Here is a 24,291-nt window from a genome sequence, read left to right on the forward strand (position 1 = left end):
TAGTACCTAATCATATATATATTTGAACATTATCTTTTAGTACAGACCTAGCTGCCACCTGACGTTTGGGGGTCACATGTGGTCCCTTTCCTGTATTGATGTGGCCCTATTATTGTTATAGTGCCATTTTTCATTTTCACAATATTTTTAGTCCGGCTTTTTATCATTTGCAATTCGTCCTTTTTTAAATGTTATTCAAAACATTCTATTATACCTTAAACAAAGTTATTTGTTTTTTTAAACCACCTTTTTCTTTTCCTTTTTGTAGGACTATTATTTAAATCTTTTGGTGAATTTCCATCCTCAAAATGGAAAAAACTTTTTTTTAATAATAATTAAAAATGTGTTAAATATTTATGATTATTTTTGCTCTTAGTCTTACAATGAGAACGTTTTTTTTAATCTAAATAAAATGATATGAATAGCAAAACAGTATATGAAAATATTTCAAGCATAAATATAATTATTATTAATTGTCCATATCCAACTTTCTATTTTATTTAGTTCCCCCAATATATTTAAGGCTATTTTAACCCCCTTTCCATGTATCTTTTTCACTTTATGGCCACATTCCATACTATGACAACAATTTCTCATTCGATTTAACTTCATTCTCAACCTTTTCACCAGCATTTCCTTGATCATGTGTTAGCATTTGTACTCCTGTAGCTTTCTCTTCTTTAATACACTTCTGTAACAAACAAACAAATAAGTCATCAGTGATCTGAGGTTGAATCATTTCCTCTTAGCAACTAAAAAAGATCAACAAACCAAACACGATCAATCAAAGCTACAGTTGCTATTAGTTGCGTTGTCCTCTTGTTGCCTTTTTCTTTTTCTTACGTTTCCCCTCCGTTCTGTCAGCGAGACGTTCCTGTCTTACCTCTGTTCAATGAGTCAGAGCGAGTCGCTGGACGTTCACTCCCTCCGTCCGCACGCAACGCTTGTCCATCTGTCAACTCCCCACACAGACACGATGACAGATGAAACACCGGCTGCAGCTCGCACCGGCGAAGGCCTACAACTATTTAGAGGAGGACGGCCACTTGAAGACGCTCCCATGGCACCCAGAGGTATTTCTGCAGGAACTCTGACACATGTCAGTCCAAACACCACATTTTTCTTTTACCATCGACTTTCCTTCCTTATTCACTGAGCAATCTGTTGACAAAAAAACAGCTTTAATTGATCTGATTTTTATTTATATATATACATACTAATGAATATATTGGTGAATTAAGAATGTTTTCAATAGGTCCCTTCATAATACCAATGCTTTCGTTGTCTAGCTGAAGCTAAGCTAAAAAAAATCAATGAATAAATCCATTTAAAATTTAGTATCATTAGAGTTTAAAGCTAAACAAATGGTAGCTAAAAGGAAATGGCTCTTTAGTGAGTCATTCTCTAGATTAGATTTCTTCAGGAGCCACAATACAGGGATATTTAGTCAAAGAGAAGAACGATGAGCCAAAATACGATGGAAAAACTTAAATAAACACATCAAGTATCAACATAAAATGAACCCAAATATGCCAATAAACTATAAATAAACCTTCAAATTATTTTGAGGGGCATGAATAATTCAAAAAAAAGGAAAAAAATAAAATAAAAACTAAGGATTAAATAAAATTGTATTCAGAATTATTCCAATAATAAGTACAACATAAATGTAGCTGGTAGAACAATTTCAACATGTTCTACTGTGACATCATTATGGCCGCATAAAGACAGCCAGGGGCCACATGTGGACCGTAGGCCGCACTTTGCTAATTTAGCTGTGAAGCTAAAGTAGGCAGCTTAGCTCAGGAAGCTCTGTAAAATGCTAGTAAAAATGATAGCAACGTTTAGCAAATTATACTTTGAGAAATATAACTTTAAAAACGTTTCTATCAAAGCTTAATAATTTTACATCATCAATAAAAAAGCTAAGCTAAATAATTGGTCAACGGATTATCTTAAAATGTAGTATTATTAAAAGTTAAAGCTAAAAGTTTAGGGGAAATAACGCTGAAGTATCCAGCTTGGCTTAGCATGATGTGTAAAATGCTAATTAAATCATAGCCACATTAAGCAAATTATAGTTTTGCGTTTAATTTTGTTATAATAATAATTATGTTTCTATTAAAGCTAAACAACTTGACATCATCAATGCAAACGCTAAGCTAGCTGATGTTAAGCTAAAGATTTAGTCATTTAATTAACTTACAATTTAGTATTATTAACAGTTCTGCAAATGTATTAAACTAAACCGTTTATGCTTAAGGGAATTAGCTTAAGCTTAATAAGTCAGAAGGCTAAAGTATCCAGCTTAGTTTAGCATGACGTGTTAAATCCTAGTAAACATTTAGCAAATTAAAAGACTAGCATGAAGAAACATTTTGTCAAACTTTAACTTTTTTAATGGCACCAATAACAGGGATAATATGTCAAAACACAAAAAAACAACAACAATGACCTTAATGAAGATAGACTGTACAAAGATTGTCTATACAAGGATTATCAATAAAAATTTTGTATATTCTGTCCGCATGTATAAATACAGTATCTTACACTGACATGTTTGCTACATAGCTTACAATATGACTGTAACAAAGGAAATGCACTCATGCAATATAATGCCCAATTATATATGAATAAGAAGGAACATAGTACAAATAAATTAGAAATACACAACTTTTGCTTTTGATGCTCGCAAGTTTGAGGGAGAAAAAAAAAAAATATGGTCCGAAGCGTTCCCTCCATCTATCGTTCTCACACTGGCAGTCCTTTAGCTTTGACACAAAACTCACATGAAAGATGAAACTGAAACGAAAAGAAAAGGAACAAAAAAACAAACATACAACAGCTTCTCTGGCTTTTGTTCATGTGACTCTACATTGAAACCAAGAAAAGATGCTATTTTCAGTCGTGTTAAACTTTTAATGAACGTTTGAGTCGGCGTTTCTTTGGTGGAAATGAAAATAATCGTTGGCCACGTGAGACTTTAACGAATAAAAACAGTTTTTCTTGTTATTCAAAAAAAAAATCTAAAGCAAAAACCATATGAAACAAACAAATTTCCTGTTGAATGATTAACAGTAACCGGTTGAAAATCCGCGATAAAAAACGGACGCAAAAGAAAAAAACATCCCGTGGAGCCAAATCTAAAAAAAACTATGTCAACGATACTGCAAATAAATAACACCACGACTTGGCTGACAAAAACCCGACAAAAAGACGTCACATTCTGGCAGCTCAGGTCAGTTGTGCGCTCATTGTTAGATTGCTAACAGACCATCGTGTTTACACACTTTTCACATCTCAGATGATTAGACGACTGAGTCGGTCGAGGCTTAAATTGGGGATTTGGCAAAATTAGATCCAGAGTTCTGTGGAGATTAAAGTTTAATCTCATTATTTATGAAATTGTTATCCTTTTCATGGGTAAATTAAACATTTCTTAATAAATTAAACATGTAGAATCACCCCAGAGATTTCCATTTTGACCTTGACAGTGATACAAAATAGCTAATTTAGACAAAAAATGTATGTAATATTTAGTCAAGTTTTGTTTGGAATTGATCAACAACAGACAGATCTTGACCAAGATCATTGTAAAACAAAATTTTGATTAAAGAAAAAAGCATTTAAATGTGTTTTTCTGAACAGAAAATGACTTTCAAAATGTATATCTGAATCACAAATTGGATTTGTAGACAGATTTCGTCCCAAAAAGTTGTCTTAATTATTTAATTTAAATGTAAATTTAGCATTGAGTCACTCTTATATATTTAGGATTATGAAATATGTTCTTTAATGTGGTTTTATTTCAGCATCTGGATTATATCGGTCCATTTAACCATTTAATTTTCACGTATTGTTTTCTCAAAATGCTATTAAATGCTACTGCTTTAGCATTTTTTGTGACAGCAAACTTGACTCACGCCATTATGTCACCTCTTACAGGAAAATGTAGGTGAGAATCTAAACAGAAAAATGGCACAAATAAGTCGATCTGAAACGTATTGAATGTGCCGCACGTGGAGAGAGAGAGTCGACTCGAGTCTCTCGGTTGTCTTTTCTATCCCTGTAAACCTCAGAAGATTAGCCTCATATCCGATGATCCGTCCGAAAATCCACCAAATCTGGTGTTGGTTTGTCGACGGCACCGTGTTCACCGCAACGCTGTTGACGTTTGTCTCTGCAGCGACGGGTTAAAGATCCTCGTCACTCGGCAGCGAAGAGAATAAAGTCGGTAAAAAAAAAAGAAAAAGAATAATCTGTCGGTAGCAGCTCCCTTTTATGTCGATGGATCTTCTCAGTTCAGCGTCTAAAGCCTTACATTTGGTTTAAGTTTGGTAAACTTGTAGGTATTTTTATTGTAATCGTGTATTATATTGAACCTCGTATTTCCCATCATGCTTTAGTCACTGTGTAACTGACGTAGCGTAGCTAAACGCTAAACAACAAAATGTTTTAATTCACATCAAAGTTTGGTAAATCCTTACTGAGGAGTTTGTGGTTGTCTAGAAAAAAAGCACAGAAAGTGAAATGTTTTTTTTTTTGTTTTTTTACATTCTTCATCGTCCACATCGTTCCTTAAAAAAAAAAAAAAAAAAAAGAGTGGAAAAAAAAAGGAGTCCGCAGTGGTTTTTCTTTCTCCGTCGGCAGTGAGAAGCGTTTTTTTGTTTTGTTTGTTCCTGCTGTTAACATTGGTAGTGGATGTGCTGGTGCTGGTGCACCTTCCCGTCGACGTGAGAGTGTGTGTGAGTGTGTATATCCGTGTAGAGTTTGGGGTACACCTTGGGCACGGCGGCGTTCCCGCCACCTTGTGCGAGAAGGAGCTGCTGGTGGGCGACGTAGTCCTCGTAGGACAGACAGTCTTTGTCGCCGCCGGAGGGTTGCTGAGGCTGAGGCACGACCAACCGCTCGCGGTTCGGAGGCGGGAGGCGCTGGGCGGCCGGGAGAGCCGAGGAGGAGGATGACGAGGACGACGAGGAGGTGCAGGTGCGCTTGGATTGACAGAACCACAGGAGGGCGGTGCCGAAGATGAAGGCCAGACCCGCGGGGATTCCGATGATCACGGGCCAAGGGAGGCTCTGGGACGTCGCCGTGGCGACCGGGACGCTCTGAGGCTTCGAGTCTGGAGAAAAAAAAATCAAGAACAATTAAGAAAACAAACCCTGAATTTAAATGAATAAATCAAGACAGTTAATCGTTTAATTACAATTATTTATCATTCCCTTTTTTTATTTGAGTTCATTTTGGAAGAAATTACTCCTTTTTTTTAAAAAAAAATAAATTTGCTTTATAATTTTTGACCACGAAGTAATAGTTTGCATTAAAAAAAAAAAGACAAAAAATAATTTACAGTTTTAGTTTCACGTTTAAAACTCTTAAATTAAATAATCAATCAAACAAACATGAAAATTTATACGAAGGTATATCAGTTACATTAAAAAACTTGAATGGTAGAATTTAACTATTTAAATGTTGAAACTTAATTAATTTGTTCTTGTTATTCTGAATAATTGAATTTTTTTTTTTTATTAAATAATTTATAAATTAAAGTTTTTTTAATTTTTTTTTTTAATTCAAATGTAATTATTCAATAAAACAATACAGAACATATTTAATTACATTTAATATAAAATAATTCAACATAATAGAGATTATTTAATTCAATTATTAAAAATAAATTAAATTCATGTTAATAAAAACGCATTTCAATAAACAAATTGTACTGATATACTTCAATAGATTTAAATCTTTTTAAGTAAAATATATTCACATTAACATAAAAATACATTTATACAATATACAATTTAATTATTGGACTTTTTAGGCAAATAAATATATGTTTTTATTGATGCTAGAAGCTATGAAGCTACACTGTCCAACTTAACTTCTAATTCAAATACTTTCTGACTCACTTTACAACACTTTTAATTTTTTTGTCTCACTCCCTCTCAGTGAACTCATCACTAGGAAGCTCGTAGGTTCTGATTTCAGAAATCAATCTTTTAAACCAAGTCATGACATGACGAACTCTTGATTCATGTGCAGAAGAAGCTGCAGTGGGACTGACTCTGGTGTTCAAAGGTGTTCAGGATCAACTCTCCGGTCGGATCCGGGTCTGAGGACTGACCTGGCAGCACGGTGAGGTAGGCGCTCCTGAAGCGATACCCCATGGTGTTGGCGCCCAAGCAGACGTACATGCCGGCGTCCTCCTTCTTGGCTCGACTGATCAGCAGCTTGTTCAGATAAGATCCGTCCGGACGCGACCAGACTTCACCTTTAGGCAACACCACGAACTTGTGCGTCCCGACCTGCAGGAGAAGAACACGCTCAACACATCTGACCATCAAATGTTTGTGTAGTAGATCGTAAAGGTGTGTACCTCGATGGTGGAGTTGAACTTGTCCGTCTCTCCCGGTTCTACTCTCTTCAACCACTGGATCACGGGCTTGACGTCGCTTCTGACTTTGCACTGGAAGGATGTAGTACCGCCGTAGTCCACTGTGGTGTTGACCGGGTGGGTTCCTGTCAGGACCGGTTTGGAGTTGGTCCGCTCTGTCGCCATGAAAAACACAAAATTGGAATTGTGTTACTCTGCAGATCGACTCCACCCAGAGCTTAAACTGTTGTAGTACATTATGAGATTTATAGTAGGAGTTATTGTGGTTTAAAAAAAAACAACTTTTAAAATAAAAAAAGTAAAATAAAATAAATGTTCTTTACTTTATCATTTTATTTCATTTAAACTATTACATTATTATTTAAAAAAAAAATGTAAGTGTGAATATTTAAACATCATAAATAATATTAATATCTAATAAATCTAAATCTAAATAAATATTGTTTCTGAATAAAAATAAGGCATGATGTTGAAATAAAATAAAACAAATACAATAAAAAACGTTTTCTTAATAATCTTAAAATTAATTTTCATAATCGATAATCAAACCTATTTATTTATGTAAAATCTGCTGAATATTTCTTGGATTAAATAAAGTAAAATAGATATTAAACGATAAAAATGAAAAAAAACTCTCCTTAAAGTAATAAAATATATTAACAGTTGAAATAAAATAAAAGTTTAAAATATACAAAAAACAAATATGAATTATTTATAATTGTGCTGAGCAGAAATAAAACAAATAAATTAACTGATTTTTTGGATTCAAATACCTGAAAATAATATTCTAAAACAACTGGGATCAATAATTTAATGTTTCAGTGATACTTTAAAGCGGTCACTGACGTAAAGAGTTTCCTGCTCCCGTCACTTAAATCCAGGAATGATCTGCCTTCGGAGCCTAAACGCAGGGATTTCAACCCTCACGACTGATATGTTGTAGTTTTCAGGAGTAACTGACAAGAGGGTGAATCTCTCCTGATGGATCAAGCGTCTTGTTTGACAGGCGTGAGCTGCGTTTTGATTTGTATCTGCGTGACTGTGTGCGACTGTGTGCGAGTCCAACTACAGCTGTAGTTTGATGTGAAACACATGTGAGGTTGTTGGGGGGGATTACTCCGCTCGGGACTTAGATGAACATACAACTCCGCGAGGCCCACAAATCCAACACCAACTGCCGAGCAAAATATCCCGGCCGTAAATCTGACATCATCGGAGCAGCTTCGTCGAGCCTCCAGCCAAAAAACACACTCTGTGGTTCACCGTAAGTCACGCTAGCTGGTCGACGGTAACGTCTTAGTGGATCCGCAGAGGAGCCTCTAGTGAAGAGTTCATAATGTGTAATAAAGTACTTCAATATATTAACCCTCTTACTGCCACACTTAGATTTATGCTGCTATGTTGTAAAATAAAGTGACGAGTAAGTGAACAATTACACTTTTAGTGAGTTTTTGACGTTGTAATGATAGTTTGAATAGAAAAAACACATGTTGATTTTTCAAGTTTATGACATAAAATGATGTGAGGAAGCAAACTGAGGTTATAAAGTTTGAATTTTGAAACCAAAGGTAATCGTTTGTTTAGGCTTTTAGCTAAAATTAAATGAATTCAAACTTACAACACTGCTCTCTCTCCTTTCCACTACTATCAAATAAAAACAGCAAATAAACCATGTATTTTATATACAATTTTACTTTAAAATATCGTATTATTATTTATGAATAAATATGATTAGAACAGAATATGAAAAACATTTTGTTTCAGGTCTATATCATTATTTTAGTGCAATAACTAAAGAAAAGTATAGTAAGTAATCACAGTAAAAAAAACAAGATACTGTGAAAGATAAGATGAAGAATATTGAGGAAACAAATTGAAAATTGAAAACAGTTACTAAACTGAAAATATTTACGGCAACGAGCCTTAGAGCTAAAATAAAAGCACTTTGACTCAGTAAACAATTCCATTTTTGCTTTCTCTGCACCACACTTCCCCTCAGTGAACTCATCACAGCAGCTACTGTACTGTATAAACACTTTTTTATTTTTAAAAAAACAAATTTTTATCTTTGAAAAAGTTACTGAACCAAAATCATTTTTTTTATGCCAACTAGCTTTCTAGCAAAAAAAAAAAAAAATCACCTTTTAAATTAATAAACAATCCAAACTTGCTTTTTCATTACTGCTCTCACTACCTCTCAGTGAACTCATCACAGCAGCTGACTGCCCTTAGCACGTTTAGCATGAAAATATCTTACGTGGAAGGTTCTTGGTTTCAGCTTTAAGAAACCATTTAACTTAAAGGGTTAGATTTCTAAGACGTTACTCTTGACACATGTGCAGGTGAATCTTCTCTGTGTTTATGCAGTTTCATCGTTAAATCTCCCCCGAATTTTCTAGTTGAGGAAGTAAAGCTGATTTAAAGATACATTAACCTGAAGAAAAAAAGACGATACTGTCTTATTAGGCTGCTCTACTCCATGTCTTGAATGGATGACAAAGCTGCGACTAAGCATCGGCTGCTGAACTGTGTTTTCTCATCCTGTTCGCGGCGAAACACGAAAAGGTAGTTTTGCGTGGTCGGTATAAAACAAACACGTCTGCTTTCCATCCCAAAACAAAACACTCTCTCAGGTATTTCAAGCACTAAAAAAAAACATCTCAGGGCAATCGCCAGCGACTCATTTGGATTCTTCCGGAGTTAATTATAGTGTTCCGGATGATATGAGAAGGTCAAGATAATCACCGCATCGTGAGTCGGCTTCGGAACGGAACACATTTCTGAACCCACCATTTGGTTCCGACGGCGCTCTCAATCTCAATCACACGACGAGACCAACAACACTTGCAACACAATCTGTGTAATTTACTGGGTCGAGGCCGTTTCCATCGCCCACCACGATATTTAGACTTTATCTGCTCCAAACATTGACTTTTCTGTTCACTCTGTGTGTCCTTTTGTGTGTTTATAGTTGTTACACATGTGTGTTAATACTTTATGAATTCTGAATGTTGAAGATTATGAATGTAACTCCAACTAAATACCTATATTAATTTAAAAAAAAAACTAAATTGTGAAGGTTTTTATAGATAAGTAAAATATATATCAATTAAAAAATGTAAAATTAAAGTAAATTATGAATCAAATATGTGATAAAATAATAATAATTACATGTTTGTTGTCAAAACATGATTCAATATTATCCAAAAACACAGAAAAAATTAAAAATTAAAAAAGAAAGTTTATTCAAATGTAATAAACAATTACTTATTTATAGTATCAATTAATTATATATATATATTAAAATATTTCCGAATTAAACACACTTTTTTCACAATTTCTCAGATAATACTTTTTTTCTATGTAACCATTAATCAGAAAATTAAATAAAAAATATATATATATATATATAAAACATGATAGTATAAAAAAAACAAAAACAGATAGAAGATAGTGTAAATAATTAAAATATTTGTAATTTTGAGGAAACCAAACCGACGTGTACAAAGTATGGCCTTTTGCAGAAGTGAAAAACTATATATTTACCTCATATAATAAGTCAAGTTAGCGTCGATGCTAATAAATTCTGAAAATGTTTTTCGTGTCTGAAAAAGTTCAATGTTGTGTTGAACTGGTTAACGACACTGGTGTGTAATAAGTCACCTTTGACCTCATTGTATGTCACGCTTTGAAAAAAAACCTTTTACACTAATAAATGCATCAAACACTCACGTATGACTTCCACTTTATACGTGGCGTTGATCTCTCCGGCCCGGTTGGACACGTGACACGTGTACTTCCCGCTGTGATCCGGCGTCAAGTTCTTCAGGCTCAGCGTCCACTTCTTCTTCTTCCCGGCTCCTCCGGCTCCTCCTCCGGCTCCAACTCCGGTTCTGCCGCCCTCCGTGACCCCGTCCTCGTCCTCCAGGGGGCGACTGTCTTTGAACCAGACGATGTCGGGTCGAGGGTTCCCGCTCGCCGTGCACTTGAGTCGGACGGAGCTTCCGACCGGGCGAGCGATGACGCGCTTCCTCATCTTGGCCGGCTGAGTGAACCGCGGTCGAACTACGGGACAAAAAATAAAATTGATTTAAAGTACAATGCAAATATTTAACCAAAATTTACTTCTTATTCCTTTTTTAGCATTTGAAAAAATTGAAATGCGATAAATGGGGCATCAGGTGGCAGTAGTGTTCCAGAACTCACTTGCACAACACACACGGGCAAGAACTACTTTGGCAATACTGGGTATGAATGAGAAAATACTGATCCACGGATATATTGAGATGTTTTTTTTCTCCATGATCATCAAGTATATATACCTGCATAAATATATTTTTTTTAAAAATCACATTTTCTATACAAAATAGTACATTTTCAAGTATAAAATACAGATTTGAAAATAAAAAAATAAAGGAACGCGAAAAAAATTAATAAAATAAAATAAAATAAAATAAAATAAAAAATAAAAACCCAAAGAAAAAACCTCAGGTAGTATACCCATCCAACTAGTTACTTTTCAGCATATATATATTTCAAGTGTTAGAAGGCTATAAAGTTTTTAGTAATTTTTGTTCATGGTTTACATACTGACAAGTGTAAATAATATAAACCTTTTTAAAGGATATATATATATATATACATATATATATATATATATATATATAGCCTGCAGCTATAGGAACAATAAAAACCTGCGAGACTGGGGATGAGAGGATACAGTAGCAGCTTTTAAAGCTGTTGTTTGGACATATTTTGTTTTTTAAAAACAGAAGGAAGCAGTTACGACTTCATCAAATGTATTCTTGTTCTTAGAGTATCCGATACATGGTATTAATAACCTGTGATACGCATCGTATCACCAGATTCTTGCCGATACACACCACTCACACGAAGAATGACAGATCATCTGCTTCTTGTTATCAACATTTGTTGAATCTTTCGTTAATCGTGATCGTTTCGCTAACCGATGCGTGAAGACAAAAACATGACCTCCTTGGCAGAGGTAATAAAACAGAAAGCCTTTGAACCGTAGGAGAGAACGACAGGAGTTTTATCAGTTCATCTCTAAACTTCTGCGAGACTTTTTATTCCACAAATCTGTTTCCAGCGCTTGAATAGAACTTCATCATCGCAGCGCAGCAGATAAACACAGACCAGGAGATAAATCAGCTGCGTCTCCTTCTCACTCTTTTATTCCCCCGGTTCTGGGTAAGCGAGCCGGGCCGGAGTTCTGTGACGGAGTGCGATCTGGAGATTTGAGTTCGGAGGAATATAACTCTCGGCTGACTGACGCGAGGCTGGGAAGGAGGACAGAACAAACAAAGCGGCGACTCCTTTCAAGTCTGGCCTCCGCTGGGCTACTGGACGACTGCTGCGACCCGACAGTTAATAGATGGAGACGAGGCCGGAGAAGACATGAGACATGGCTTTAGAAAAACATCTGAGCAGATGGGAAGAAAGAAAAAGAACGAGATATGGAGAAGTTAAGCTATTAAAACGGACGACAAACCCAAACAGTTAAAGGATTTTCAACAAAGTCCTTTACTTATTTTATAAAACAAATAGTAACTGAGACAATAAGCTCAATTTAGATTAGATTTAACCAAACACGATGAACAAAAGAGATGAAAAGCATGAAAATTCAACAACTTTAATTCCAATTTTAAATGTATTTTTGAGAATAGTCTTACATACTTTCACATGTATTTGCTTAAAAGTTGGCAGAAAACGGTCAAAATGATAATGGATAAATGTAAAAAAACCCTTCAAAATTACAGCACCTCTTTTCATAAGGTCTGGAAGAGATTTTAACGTCTAAAGTTGGATCAGATTTTAATTCAAATACTATATATATACTATATATAATATTTAAACGAGCACCAAAAAAAAGGTGACGAGATTTACGTTGTCGTTCAGATACATTTTTCTATTAAAAAGTCTTAAATGCCAAAATAATAATTAGTCTAGACATAGCAAGTAGGTTTATGTGTGATGAGGTAGAGATATTTTATTTAATATCAGTTTAATTCTTTGAATGATTGACTTTTAAAGCAAACAAAAATAAATAAATAAAGGCAAAAAATAAGGAGGAGAAGAAAATTTGATATTAACTCAGCTATATAAGATGTTTATTATACAAAAAAACATGTTGATTATTGTGAAATAATGTGTTATAAATAATAAAATGCGTATTTTTCTGGTAAGTTCTGTGTCTTTTTTCTTATTTATTTCATAGTGACGCAACAAAATTGTGATGAAAGGGAAACCAACATGAAAAAACTGATCCAATCCAATTCCAAATAAATTGAAAATTTCTATTTTCAGTTCAAGTTCAGTTTGGTTCTAAAATAAAAATAAAAAGAGGCCAAAAGTGTGAAAAAATTACATTTGTCGGACGGTTTTGTGACATTTTAAATATCTAACTAAAAATGAAAGGATAAAAGGATAAACCTAGAGTTGAACATTTTCTTTATAAAGTTAAACAAAACATGTGAAGTATTGTAGTATTTACTTTCAAAACAATGGTGTCTGACCTCATAAAACTTCCCATTTCTACCTTTTTTCTCTTATCTCTCCATCACTCAGGTCAAGGATCTGTCAACGATGAATAACTGCGCGTCAACCAAACAGAAGTTGAAAGAAAGAACGTTCCTTTTAAGGCGAAGAAAAGTTTCAACTGACAAATAAAATTGTACAGATGATTGAAACCTCCAGAAAAGGTGGGAGAGAGGGCAGATCAACAGAGAGAGAGGGGAGGCGATAGAGAGGGTCTCGGGGGGGGCCACCTCGACGCCACACTTCACGGTGTAAAAATACAGGATGACCCTCCGACTGACCGCCTTTCATCATCCCGAGGGCGAGCGTTCCTCACTGAGGGGGGAGAGATCGTGAACTTGAAAATGAAAAAAAAATAAGGAAAGTTTTGGCCTGTGAGGTCATCGTGTTTGATCTTGAACTGATGAGGACGACGTTCAACGTTACATGAATGTGTTACACCTGGAACAGATAAATTGTTGATATAAAACTACCTTTAAAGTATTTATACTTCTTTGTAAAATTGATAATTGGTCATCTATCAACTAAGCTTCTGCTGTTAAGCTCAGGTCAGGTCGAGGGGGCAGCAGTCAGAAAAAAAGAGACCCAGATTTTATCTCTTATCTACAAGCTCTTGGAAGAATGTTTCCAGGCCAATGTGTCCTAGGTCCGTCCCTATGTCTCCCCCCAGAGGACAGACGACTGGCTTCTCCTTTTGAGGAGAATAACCATTTATACTTTTTGTCTCACGTTAGAAAATCGAAAAAAGGACAATTTTCTATCAAAAGATGTCAAAGGTTTTTGATACATTTAATACATTTTCGTTGGAAATACAGTACATCGATATTATGAAGTCGGAAGGTCGAGATAAAATATCTGAGAAATCAAATGAAAGAAATTTAAGTAAAGTAAGTAAAATGTAAAGCGCCTTTCTAGACCAGGGTCACAAATCGCTTTAACAATTAAAAACAATATACATTTAAAAATACATACAAATTAAAAAAAAACTGTATAAGTCCAAGACATAAGACAAACACAGGAGTCCCATTAAAAGGTTCTTAAGACGTTTCCTGAAGGAGTCAGTAGATCCATCAAACACAGAGGGAGAGGAAGATCGTTCCAAAGCTCTGGTTCCAAAATGTGAGTTCTTCTACTAGAGCAACTCAAAATTCTCGCTACGAGTTTTGTATTAACTAAAGGCAAGACAGTAAGTAAGCAAGAAAGTCATTTATATTTGTATAGTGTATTCAACAAAGTAAGTAATTAGGATATAAGAGCGAAGTAAATGGCTTTTAAACAGAAATGTTTGAGCTATGAAATCATTTTAAATAATCGTCACAACATTTTAATTTCAACATTCAAATAAAACAAAATTTGAAGAATGTGTCGCAAAGATATTGGAAATATCAGAAAAAGTGTTGAATATGGAAAACTGTAAAGAAAAAGTAAAGATTATATGGAGTTGAACTTGAGAGAAAAAGACAAAAATTAAACCAACAAAGCAAAAAAAATGGAAAAAGTCTGAAAAGTAATAATCTAGATTAGATTAGATTAGATGGAATTTATTATTACCTAGTTTCCCGGCCAAGTCTGTAGAAGAATCATCGGCTTCTGCTCCTCCTCTGGAACTCTGGTCGTCTGGAAACAAAGACAGGAATTCATTAACATTTAAGTTATGTATTTGGTTTATTCAAGTCTATCCCAGCTACACAGGGCGAGAGGCAGGAGAACATAAAGACGACCCATTCGCACCACAATGAATCTCTGCTTGTTTTTGAATGACTTCTTCATCATGTCATTTAAAATTCCCATCCAAACACAGACTCTTGTGTCAAGAGTTACGCAGATTTTTTTTTAAAGAACAATGTCTCCTGACAAACATGCTCACTCTACCACTTCCACGTCGCTGGTGTCGGGTTCTCTCGCTCAGCACGCCTCCTCTCATTGATTATTAAAAAAAGATAAAAAACATCTACCGGGACTTTTCGTGCGACCAACAACTTCAAGATGTAACCCACGCGTGTCCAGGAGGCCCTCGGACTGTAATCCATATCGGGGCGCTGTCAAAACACATCCCGGGCGCTCGCTGGTTAACTTGGCCTGAAACCTGCAACCCTCAACCAGAACCTGATGGTAGACGTGGATTCAAACATTTTCACCGGACCACCTGCGTGCGCTACGTGAGAGCAACCGGTGATTGTGTATTGATATATTTATCGTGCGTGCTGGTGCTTTTATAGACGTATTTCAAAGAGACCACCTGAGCGCTCGCGGGTGTCCAGGTCCTGCCAAACGTCTTTAAAAAACATCGCTGGATTTTGGAATTTATTTGAGATCTGTGGAAGGACCTGATCCCGTTAGCATCAGCGATGGTAACTCAAACATGAGTGTAACTCGAGGTGCCGGTGCTCCCCCCCCCCGCCCCCGACTTCTGCTGGTCCTCCTCCCCCCCGGCCCTCCTATCACACGAGCGCCATGTTCCGAGTAAAGGGGGCGGCGTGTTTGAAGGTGAGCGGCGAGGGCCACATCTGAGGAGACGACATGGTTTAGCGCTCTTTAACAGCTAACAAACACTCCTGCCAGGCCTGGTGCGAGTCTGCAAAGCCTCTCTGGCAGGGGGCCTCCTGGAGACCCTCACAGGAGGAGGGTGGGGGGGGGGGGCTGGACCACTGCCACTCTCCATGCAGAGCTACAACAATCGACAAATATGTTTCAAAGGTTGACATCAGTGCCAAACTAAACACATGTTTGGTCAGACCTGACTTGTATAATTCATAAAGAAATAGTTCCTTTTTGGAGTAATAGGCAAAAATGCATGTATGCATTTTGACGTTTGTGAAACTCGTTGACTAAGTTTGTTCTCTTCGTCCAAAATGACCCACTTAAAAACTTACTAAAAGTAGTACTAAAAACAGTACTATCCGTCGGAAATTCGCGCAATGTGTATCTTAACGTGTACTATAAACCAGTGCACAGCCAGGAAAACAGGGTAAATATTGCGGGAGCCCCCAGTGTACACAGTGTTTCTTAGCTTCTGCAACAGACGAGCTTAAAATATAGACTCATTTAATTTTTGCTGGAACAATTTCTCTTGTCGAGGCTGGAATAAATTTCAGATTATTGAGACACAGATTACTCTGAAAATAATTCAACCCTTAGTCGACATGAGGGTGAGAAACGTCCACCTCAGTCAACACTTATATTAGACTTAGATTATTTCCATTTATTGTTAACCCCGTACTGACCACCAGGTCTAGAGGTTTGCGTTCAACAGGGCCATATCCGGTCCTCAAGCAATATAAATTAATATAATGAGGTTTTTTTTTGAGTGATCTTTTCGTCACCTTTCGACAAAGGCGGTCTTTTACGTTAAGCCAGGAAGCTCCGGTTTAAATAACGCAACATGGCCTCTATAAAAGCAACACAAGTTGACACGGAAAACCGAAGATTAAACGTCGAATGGACTGAAAAATATCTACAAAGTCGTATTTTTAAAGCTGTTCCCATGTGGTTTTGGTGTCATTATGTCGGTGCCGTCAACAAGACGCTTAGGTGTTTCCATTTCAATACATGAGCATCAACTGGTTTATAACAGTGGATCTATTTTTCAGTTCCAACAGGAAATAGTGGACGAGGGGTTGACCGACCCACAGGCTGGACATCCTTCCCGAAAACCTGGCCTCAGGAAATTTTAGTTGAATGATGTACAGGGTATTCCCCCCCAAAAAAATGACATCATTTGAGACGTATATATATCGAAGTTAATGGGAAGGATAAATGATATATAATGGATTTATTGATATGATTTTGTTTGATTCTACAAATGTTTATGAAGTTAACATATTCATATTACAAGTGAACATTTGAACGAGTCAGGCAAACGGACAAAGAGAAAAACATTTTTTTAACCAAAGTATTAGGTGAAGATATTACATTGATTGAGGAACATCCAAACCAAACTAGATTCACAGACACATGCGTCAACAGTTTGTCAGAACAATGACCTTCCTTAATAATTAACACGATTAAAAAAAAAAGCAGAAATGCTTTTTAATGAAGTGGGGTGTAAAATTTGCTTAAGGCCTGCAGCTGAGTTCGCTGAGAGGGAGCAAGACGAAGAGTGGGCGATGTTGAAAATTAGTTTGGCGCAGGTAGAGAGTGCTTATTGAGTCATATCGAGTGAGTCGAAGATGGATTTTGTTTTAATCTAAAGGTTTTGGACGGTGATGTTAATTGTTTTAGGGGAAAAGAAAAATGCTCAAGCAAGATTAGGTTCAAGTCTCAACAAGCCAACTGTCAAATAACCTAAAATATTGTAAAATAAAATTCTCAGTTCACTTTGTCCCTTTTTAGAGGTTGTATTACCATGTAATAAACTTGAAAAAAGATACAAAAAAGGAAGTCATTAATCCCAAATCTTGTATCTTCTATAATGCATATTAGAAAAATGACAAAACATTAAATCAAACCAGTTTTCAACCAATTTCTTTTGCAGTAAAATTGAAAAAATCCAGCACAAACTGCATGTAATTGTCGTATTAAAAGCGTTAAATGTAACGTATACCAATTCTCTATATTGCACAGCAACGGTCGTATCAAAATGAGTTTTTCCTGAGCATCAGTTTTTTAAATTTGGTTTTGAATGGTCCGCTAGTGTTTAAGCTTAGCCACCCATGTTAGACAGATTTATAGTCTTAAACATTCCCGTTCAAGTCTTTAACAACAGTTCGCCACCGCATTCTTCAACATCCACACAGTAGAACGGGCGTCGTGCCCTTCAGCTCCATTAGCCAGGTTGGGGGTCTCCTTAATGGCCGTTACAAGCCCGACACGATTCCCGCTTCTACCTCATCTGCGTTCGATAAACTTCAAGCGCACCATGTTGGCCGACGTGGACAAACAACCCGGCAGACAACAAACAACACCGATCATGGAACTCGAACTGACTGTTTTACAGAGACTTTAAGGAAAACCTTGTCCGCTGCAGCATTCCGACATGTTTCACTGCAACATATAATTAAAAGCAAATTTCCCAGAGTTCCGTCGTTGCCGTTCTCTTGTTACAAACCATCAACCTCTCTCCTGGGTGTCTTGACTTTTAATATGCGAGAAGGGACCGGGCTCAGCGAGTGCTACATTTCACACATTCACCCGCCCGGGTGTGTTTGTATAACCCGTCTGATATTTACCTTCAAGTCTGTTGAGAAAAAATGGACATAAGTACGTGCAGAAATACGAGTCCCAACTGCCCAGTGTGTGTGTGTGTGTGTGTCCAGTATTTTCCTAAAGGGTCATGTCCTTCCAGGTTTTAATATAGAGACACTGGATATGTGGACAGAACCTCCGTGTGTGCTATGTGTGTGTTTGTGTGTTTTCCGAAGCCGATATATTTATTTCTGTTTGCAGCCGAAAGTAAAGCTTCTGTGTCAGCGTTGACTCAAGCCCGGTTGTTGCAGAACCCGAGCCAAAACCAGCAGCGTTGACATGGGTTTGTGTTCCTGACAAGCCCAGTTAACCACTGTTAGTCCTGTAAAACTCGGCTCGGTCACAGTGTCAGCGCTCGGAAAGAACCAGCCACATTTCTAAATACATCATTTTGCGGAACATAACCGAATACATACAAAAAAAAAATAGGTATAGATTTAGACAAGGCTTGACATTTATCATTAGTGAAAGAAAATAACCATAAAATGTGCATTTTATTGGTTGAACTGCTTATCAAGTGAACATTTACACAGATAACATGTGTAAAATAAACCTTAAAAACCATATAAAAAGTCATATTTCATTTGTTTTCCTAAGAAGTCAACAGCTTTCCTTACAGTGTCCAACTGATAAACATATCCATAAACAATACTAAATATAAGAGCTGTGTATATATACAATATAACGATATATATTGTGATACCGTAACAAGGATATATTTGTAGTATTGTCGAGTACTTGACTCTAGTGTTGCAGAATATACAGACCACATGACTCTTGACGAAGTCGTAACTACTTTAATTCGTTTAGAAAACAAAATATGTCAAAAAAAAAGTTTCCGTAGACGACTGTATCCACTCGTCCTCAGTCATGGCCGAGTTCTGAGATTTCATTGTTCCTTTAGCCGTCAACAGATTTTCTTGTGCTGTCCAACTGATAAACGCATACATAAACAATACTAAATATAAGAGCTGTGTATATATACAATAATACGATATATTGTGATACTGTAGTAACAAGGATATATTTGTAGTATTGTCGTGTACTTGACTCTAGTGTTGCAGAATTTACAGACCACATGACTCTTGACGAAGTCGTAACTGCTTTAATTCGTTTAGAAAACAAAATATGTCAAAAAAAAAAGTTTCCGTTGACGACTGTATCCACTCGTCCTCAGTCATGGCAGAGTTCTGGGATTTCAGGAGTTTAGAATATGTTTATTATGAATATTATATGTATTTGTGTTTCAGAATCACCTGTTTTTCTTGATTGTATTAGTGTATGACAGGATGTAGACAGGACTAGAAGAAACATCTGAGTCACAGCGTGGACCAGAAGTAAACGTCGACTTGTGATCTCTCTATTGTTCGACTGGTGTGCAGCTGAAGGATGATGAATGTGGCATTTGCGTGACTGTCAGAGGAAATTCAAAAAGTGATTCTTCACCTCACACCTCCACAGCAGGATCAACGGACTCACATCTCTGGCCATTGGCTGACCGGCCGGTGCCTCGGACCCCCCGCCACATCCCACTCGGTCATTATATCTCCATCAAGCTCCCCGCACCGACCACATGTTGCTCTGGAATATCATCATCGCTGCAGCCGGCATTTTCTAAATACTTCTCCCCTCGCAAAGGGGAAGATTACAACATCGTCCTCCTGCTTTTCCGTCGCCGAGTTCCAAACATTCTTCTCCTTCCAGCCGCTGTCGTTCTCGGGGATATTTACACAGTCTTGGCTGGAGCAACATTACAAACAGTGTAACTCTATCAAGGCGGTTTGTTTGACTTTGTGAAGCTCCAGATTAAATATGGATGACTGTAAATGTTCAGGGGGCGGCGTTGGGGGGGGATCCTTCTGCAAGGATGTTTAATTTTTAATTATGGGATGATCCCACGTTTAAGATCCAGAGATTAAGAGGTCCAGAGGAGGATTTTGAAGTTCTCAGGACTAAGATAATCAAACATTTTCCAAGACATTCCTTTTTCGAAACCATTTAATCATCTCTGTGCAGAGCTTCAAGTCCTGTTTTTTTTTCGCCGGGCATCTGATTTGCAAACGAATGATGGACAATAGACACATCAGTTTCGTCAAAACTCTGCTGATAATTCCTGTTTTACTTTTTCCAACGCTCTTTTGATGTGGTCTTGAACTTTCAGTTTTTGCCTTCTATGTTTTCACTCCTAGCTTTACTTTTCTCCTGTATTTCACCTGGACCTTCAAAATTCCTTGTTATTAAATTGTAAATCCGTGTCATCCCAAAAATATCAACCCATGGTTTCAATTATCATACACATAAAAGAACTAAATTCTACTTTTACTCGTCTTTCCGTAATGAAAATATCACATTTTTACACAATGTTGAAAGACAAACCTCAAGCTACCATTTCCACATTACTATTTGAATTACATCTGTATATTTTATTTAATACTTTTTACAGAAAAGGACGGCGTGCAGGCGCCAATAACACGTCAATCCAGAGGATGGTGGACGTGTTATTGGCAGGCGCCAGAACTTTTATAATGACTTTGATTGCAGTAAAGCTCTGCTCCTGATGTTTCCTAATTTCCTCTGAGCTTCTCCAGTCTTTTGTATTTAGTTTTATGTTTCTAAAATATTATTTGTCCATTGTATTCATTTCTTTTAATTTCCCATCTGTGACCATTTGAGTTTAAACAATAGTAACCTATTTTAGAAAACTGCAAGAGTAAAAAACAAATAACCAGAATGAAAAAGTGACCAAACAAACGCTCACGACACGAAAGAACGATCGTTTCTATCGGCGGAAGAGTTCGGTCAAAAGGAGAACAGTAGGAAGTGCCGACGAGCGCATTTCTCTCCAGTCACTCTGCAAAGACCTCTCCGGTGATTTACGTTTGCCTTCCTTGCGGAGCCTCATGGAAGTCATTACGAAGCCGTGCCTCCACACCGTCCACCTCCATTAACAGCATGAGACAACCTGCCGCAGAGAGAGAAAGAGCGAGGCGGCATCGGAGCGATGCTCGGCAAAAGGTCAGGAGGCGGCGGGAGAGGGATGAAAAGATCGAGGAGCAGGGAAAGCCTGCTGGGATGAGATGAATCTGCGCTCAGAGATTTATCAGCTGCGGCAGAGGAGAAGACAATTGTATGGTTAGCTGCTACGCTTTTTAAAGTGACAACACTGACTTACTACGGATCGACAGCTCGTGCGTGTACCTGGTGTAAATCATACTGAAGATGTAAAGATATAACACTTCGATTTCTTGTTTTATTTTCAAAGCAAGCTTAACTTTTTCTATTTTCCATCTCATTAGAGATTCTTTTTTCAAGACCAGCTACGATTTAAGAGGCTGTTTAACGTCCTTTTAAGTGAATCCTGATTCCAAGACTTTTATGAGACACTTGGCGAGTCAAGTTCGGCTCGAAATGGCAAATCCCGGTAAGATTTGTGGTAAAAATAATGAACCGTTGTTCCTCGTTGTACGGAACGTGTAACACAAAAACACGTCCAGTTTGTCACTTCACCACAAGAGAAGGGAGGTTGAAAATTAATATTCAGAATCGCCTCAATTCATCTCTGAAAACACTCTGAGTGAGAACCTTTGAAACTCACTTGACAGTTTGATCGACTTGTCTACATTGAGATCTTGCAAATAATCGACTTATACTAGAGTATATTAAGAATAAATACATAGAACTGTAATTTCCAGAGAGAGATCTCAAAACCTATACTGCTGTGCTTTAGGGGATGAAGGAGTTTTGCAGGATCTGGACACTTTTGAAGCCGTAAGAGCAGACGCTTGGGTCATCTTGGACAGACTCAAAGCAGAACCATTACTTCTCCACACTTTATAGTAGAGTGTGTTCACCACAGTATTCCCGAGAAAAAAAGGTGGGCCTATGTACTCAAGCCACAACCTTAGGTCAAAAGAGGTTCAAATACCTTTCCTATACAACTCCTTTCCCGCAGTACTTTTGGAAAAAAGTGGCCTATAAACAGAGTCACAGGAGAATCTCAACACAAAACCAATGAATATCAGGAAGTACACCTGCCATGCCCCCTATGATGTGTAGTGATGCTCACCCCTTAGGAACGATACAGTGTGTCGCATTAAACAAACTGTGTTAAAGATGTTGATGTGGACCAAGAAAAGTTGTTGACAAGAAAATTCCAAGTTTCCTAACGATTTTCAAATCTTAATGGGATCCAGTTTATAAAAAAGTAGAAACACTGTATTTTACCATTTGGATCATCCATAAACTGGAGTCCATTATCAAGTAGAGACCCTCCCCCCCCACACTTTACCTATGACGCCGTTTGTTGCTGCCAACGCCTTAGTATGTTATATGTTTTGACATTAAGATACTTAACTGCTTTAAAGGGACATCAGGAAGTCTACGACTGAAGACAAAATGGCCTCAAAGTATAAGGTCTTACTGTATTTCTTAGATTTGTATTATATAATGTACAGACTTGACATGCTAACATGGACTCTGTACCGTTTCCAGAGTTTAAAAACATCATAAATAAATCAGCTTTTTCATCTCAGACGTTTTTTGGAACAGATCACCCGACAAAATTTCACCCGTGCACACACACACACACACACACACACCTGACAGCATTTTGCCTTCCAAATATTTGACCCCCACCTCCCCTCAGCCGACTTGGAAGGGGCCAAGACACAACAAAAAACGTTTTTACGAGCGCAACTTTACGACGCTATTTACAAATGTGATTACATGTTGTGCCATTCTGGGCTCAGCAATATGATGAACACACGTCAACCTTCCACCGTCAATTGTTTCCAGCTTCCCAACTTTGTTGATGCAAACCTGAGGAATCATACACTCGTATGAGCATGTGGCGGATTACCCAGGGTGCTTCGCTGTCTGGCACTAGTTTAGGAGTCAAGGCAGATTTTGGGAGGCTCATGTGTGCGTGTTTTCGCTACACACATCTTATTTGACACTCTACAGGTTTTGTCATGGAAGGGTTGATGTCCAAACATGACGTCAAGGTTTGTTTAATAGTTACTGTAATATGATGCGAGTCTAAACAACTGAGCAGTTCTGACATTCCACAGGGAGGTTTGGAGTTTACGTGTCATGAGTTATAGAAAGTATAGAATGTAGACTTTAACGTATTTTGATTTCCTACAACAGGATTTAGCCAGATTAAAATACATACAATTAAACTTGATTCAAGAATAAAAAGGTTCATGCCAAAAGATGCAAGACTGATGATGATCTGGCCACCTGAGCAGCGCAGAGAAGCCATACAAGTGAACGTTGACACTGACAAAGTACCATTTAAACAGGGTGATAAGATATAAAAATATATATTTCTATACATATAAAAAGTGTGTTGTTCATTATGCAATCGTCATGGTAACTTAAATCCTGCATAAAGCTAGAGCCATGAAGTAATGACCACTAATGTTTTACTTCTTCAGTGATATTAAAATTATTAAAAACATTTATTTAATAAAATGTATTTGAAATTAACTAAAAATTGCATATCCATCCAACCACGTACCTACGTATCTATCCTTCCTTCTATCTATCTATCCATCTATCCCCTTTTAGTAACAGTGACCTGAAAAGCTCCCATAATGCTTTGCCGCCCAGCCCCCCAAAAATCTTTCGACCTAACAACCTTGATCTTTGAGTGCACCCTTAAAGTTTTAAAGGTAGATTGACCTTGAGAATTTGACACGTTTAAGACAATGTTGAACATTTGGCCATCAGAATCAACATACATCCCATAAATACCTAGGAAGGGTGTGAACAGATTGCGATTTCCTGGAGACCAAAAAAGAGCTGCTGCTGACCACTCAGATTCACCCTCTTCCTTCTGTTGCTTTCACAACCTTGTCTGGATCCGAACCCACGAACCGGTTCTGATGATTGTGGCAGCGAAAGCGACCGTGTAAAATGGAGCCATATCTTCGAGATTCTGAGCTTATCTCCGCGATTAATCCTCCGCCCGCCAACCTGTGAGCGTCAGCAGAAATCTTTCACAGACTAAACAAAAAACACTTTTTTTTTTCCCAGAGGAAACTTTTGTATGCCAGAAAAAAAAGAAATAAAGAGTCAAGGTGCATGCATCCACGTGTGTGTGTGTTTAACTCTGAACAGAGCTCTGTATTTCCTGCAGCAAAGCGGGC

The 24,291-nt window shown here is 37.2% G+C and overlaps 1 protein-coding gene across 3 annotated transcripts in view; it reads right to left on the reverse strand.

Annotated features, from left to right (window-relative positions):
* Positions 1 to 2,376: 2,376 nt before the first annotated feature.
* Positions 2,377 to 24,291, reverse strand: part of fgfrl1a (fibroblast growth factor receptor like 1a) — a 72,586-nt gene continuing 50,671 nt past the window's right edge. For all 3 annotated transcript variants that reach the window (XM_087799811.1, XM_087799810.1, XM_087799813.1), the window contains 5 exons: positions 14,507 to 14,572; positions 10,130 to 10,462; positions 6,380 to 6,552; positions 6,128 to 6,308; positions 2,377 to 5,122 (listed from right to left, as the gene is read on the reverse strand). In XM_087799811.1, coding sequence (XP_087655937.1) covers positions 4,686 to 5,122; positions 6,128 to 6,308; positions 6,380 to 6,552; positions 10,130 to 10,462; positions 14,507 to 14,572 — 1,190 coding nt within the window. In that variant the 3' untranslated portion in view covers positions 2,377 to 4,685. The remainder of the gene's footprint in view (positions 5,123 to 6,127; positions 6,309 to 6,379; positions 6,553 to 10,129; positions 10,463 to 14,506; positions 14,573 to 24,291) is intronic.

Source organism: Callionymus lyra, chromosome 9, assembly GCF_982586985.1.
Source record: "Callionymus lyra chromosome 9, fCalLyr1.hap1.1, whole genome shotgun sequence".
In the NCBI taxonomy this organism is placed as follows: Eukaryota; Metazoa; Chordata; class Actinopteri; order Syngnathiformes; family Callionymidae; genus Callionymus; species Callionymus lyra.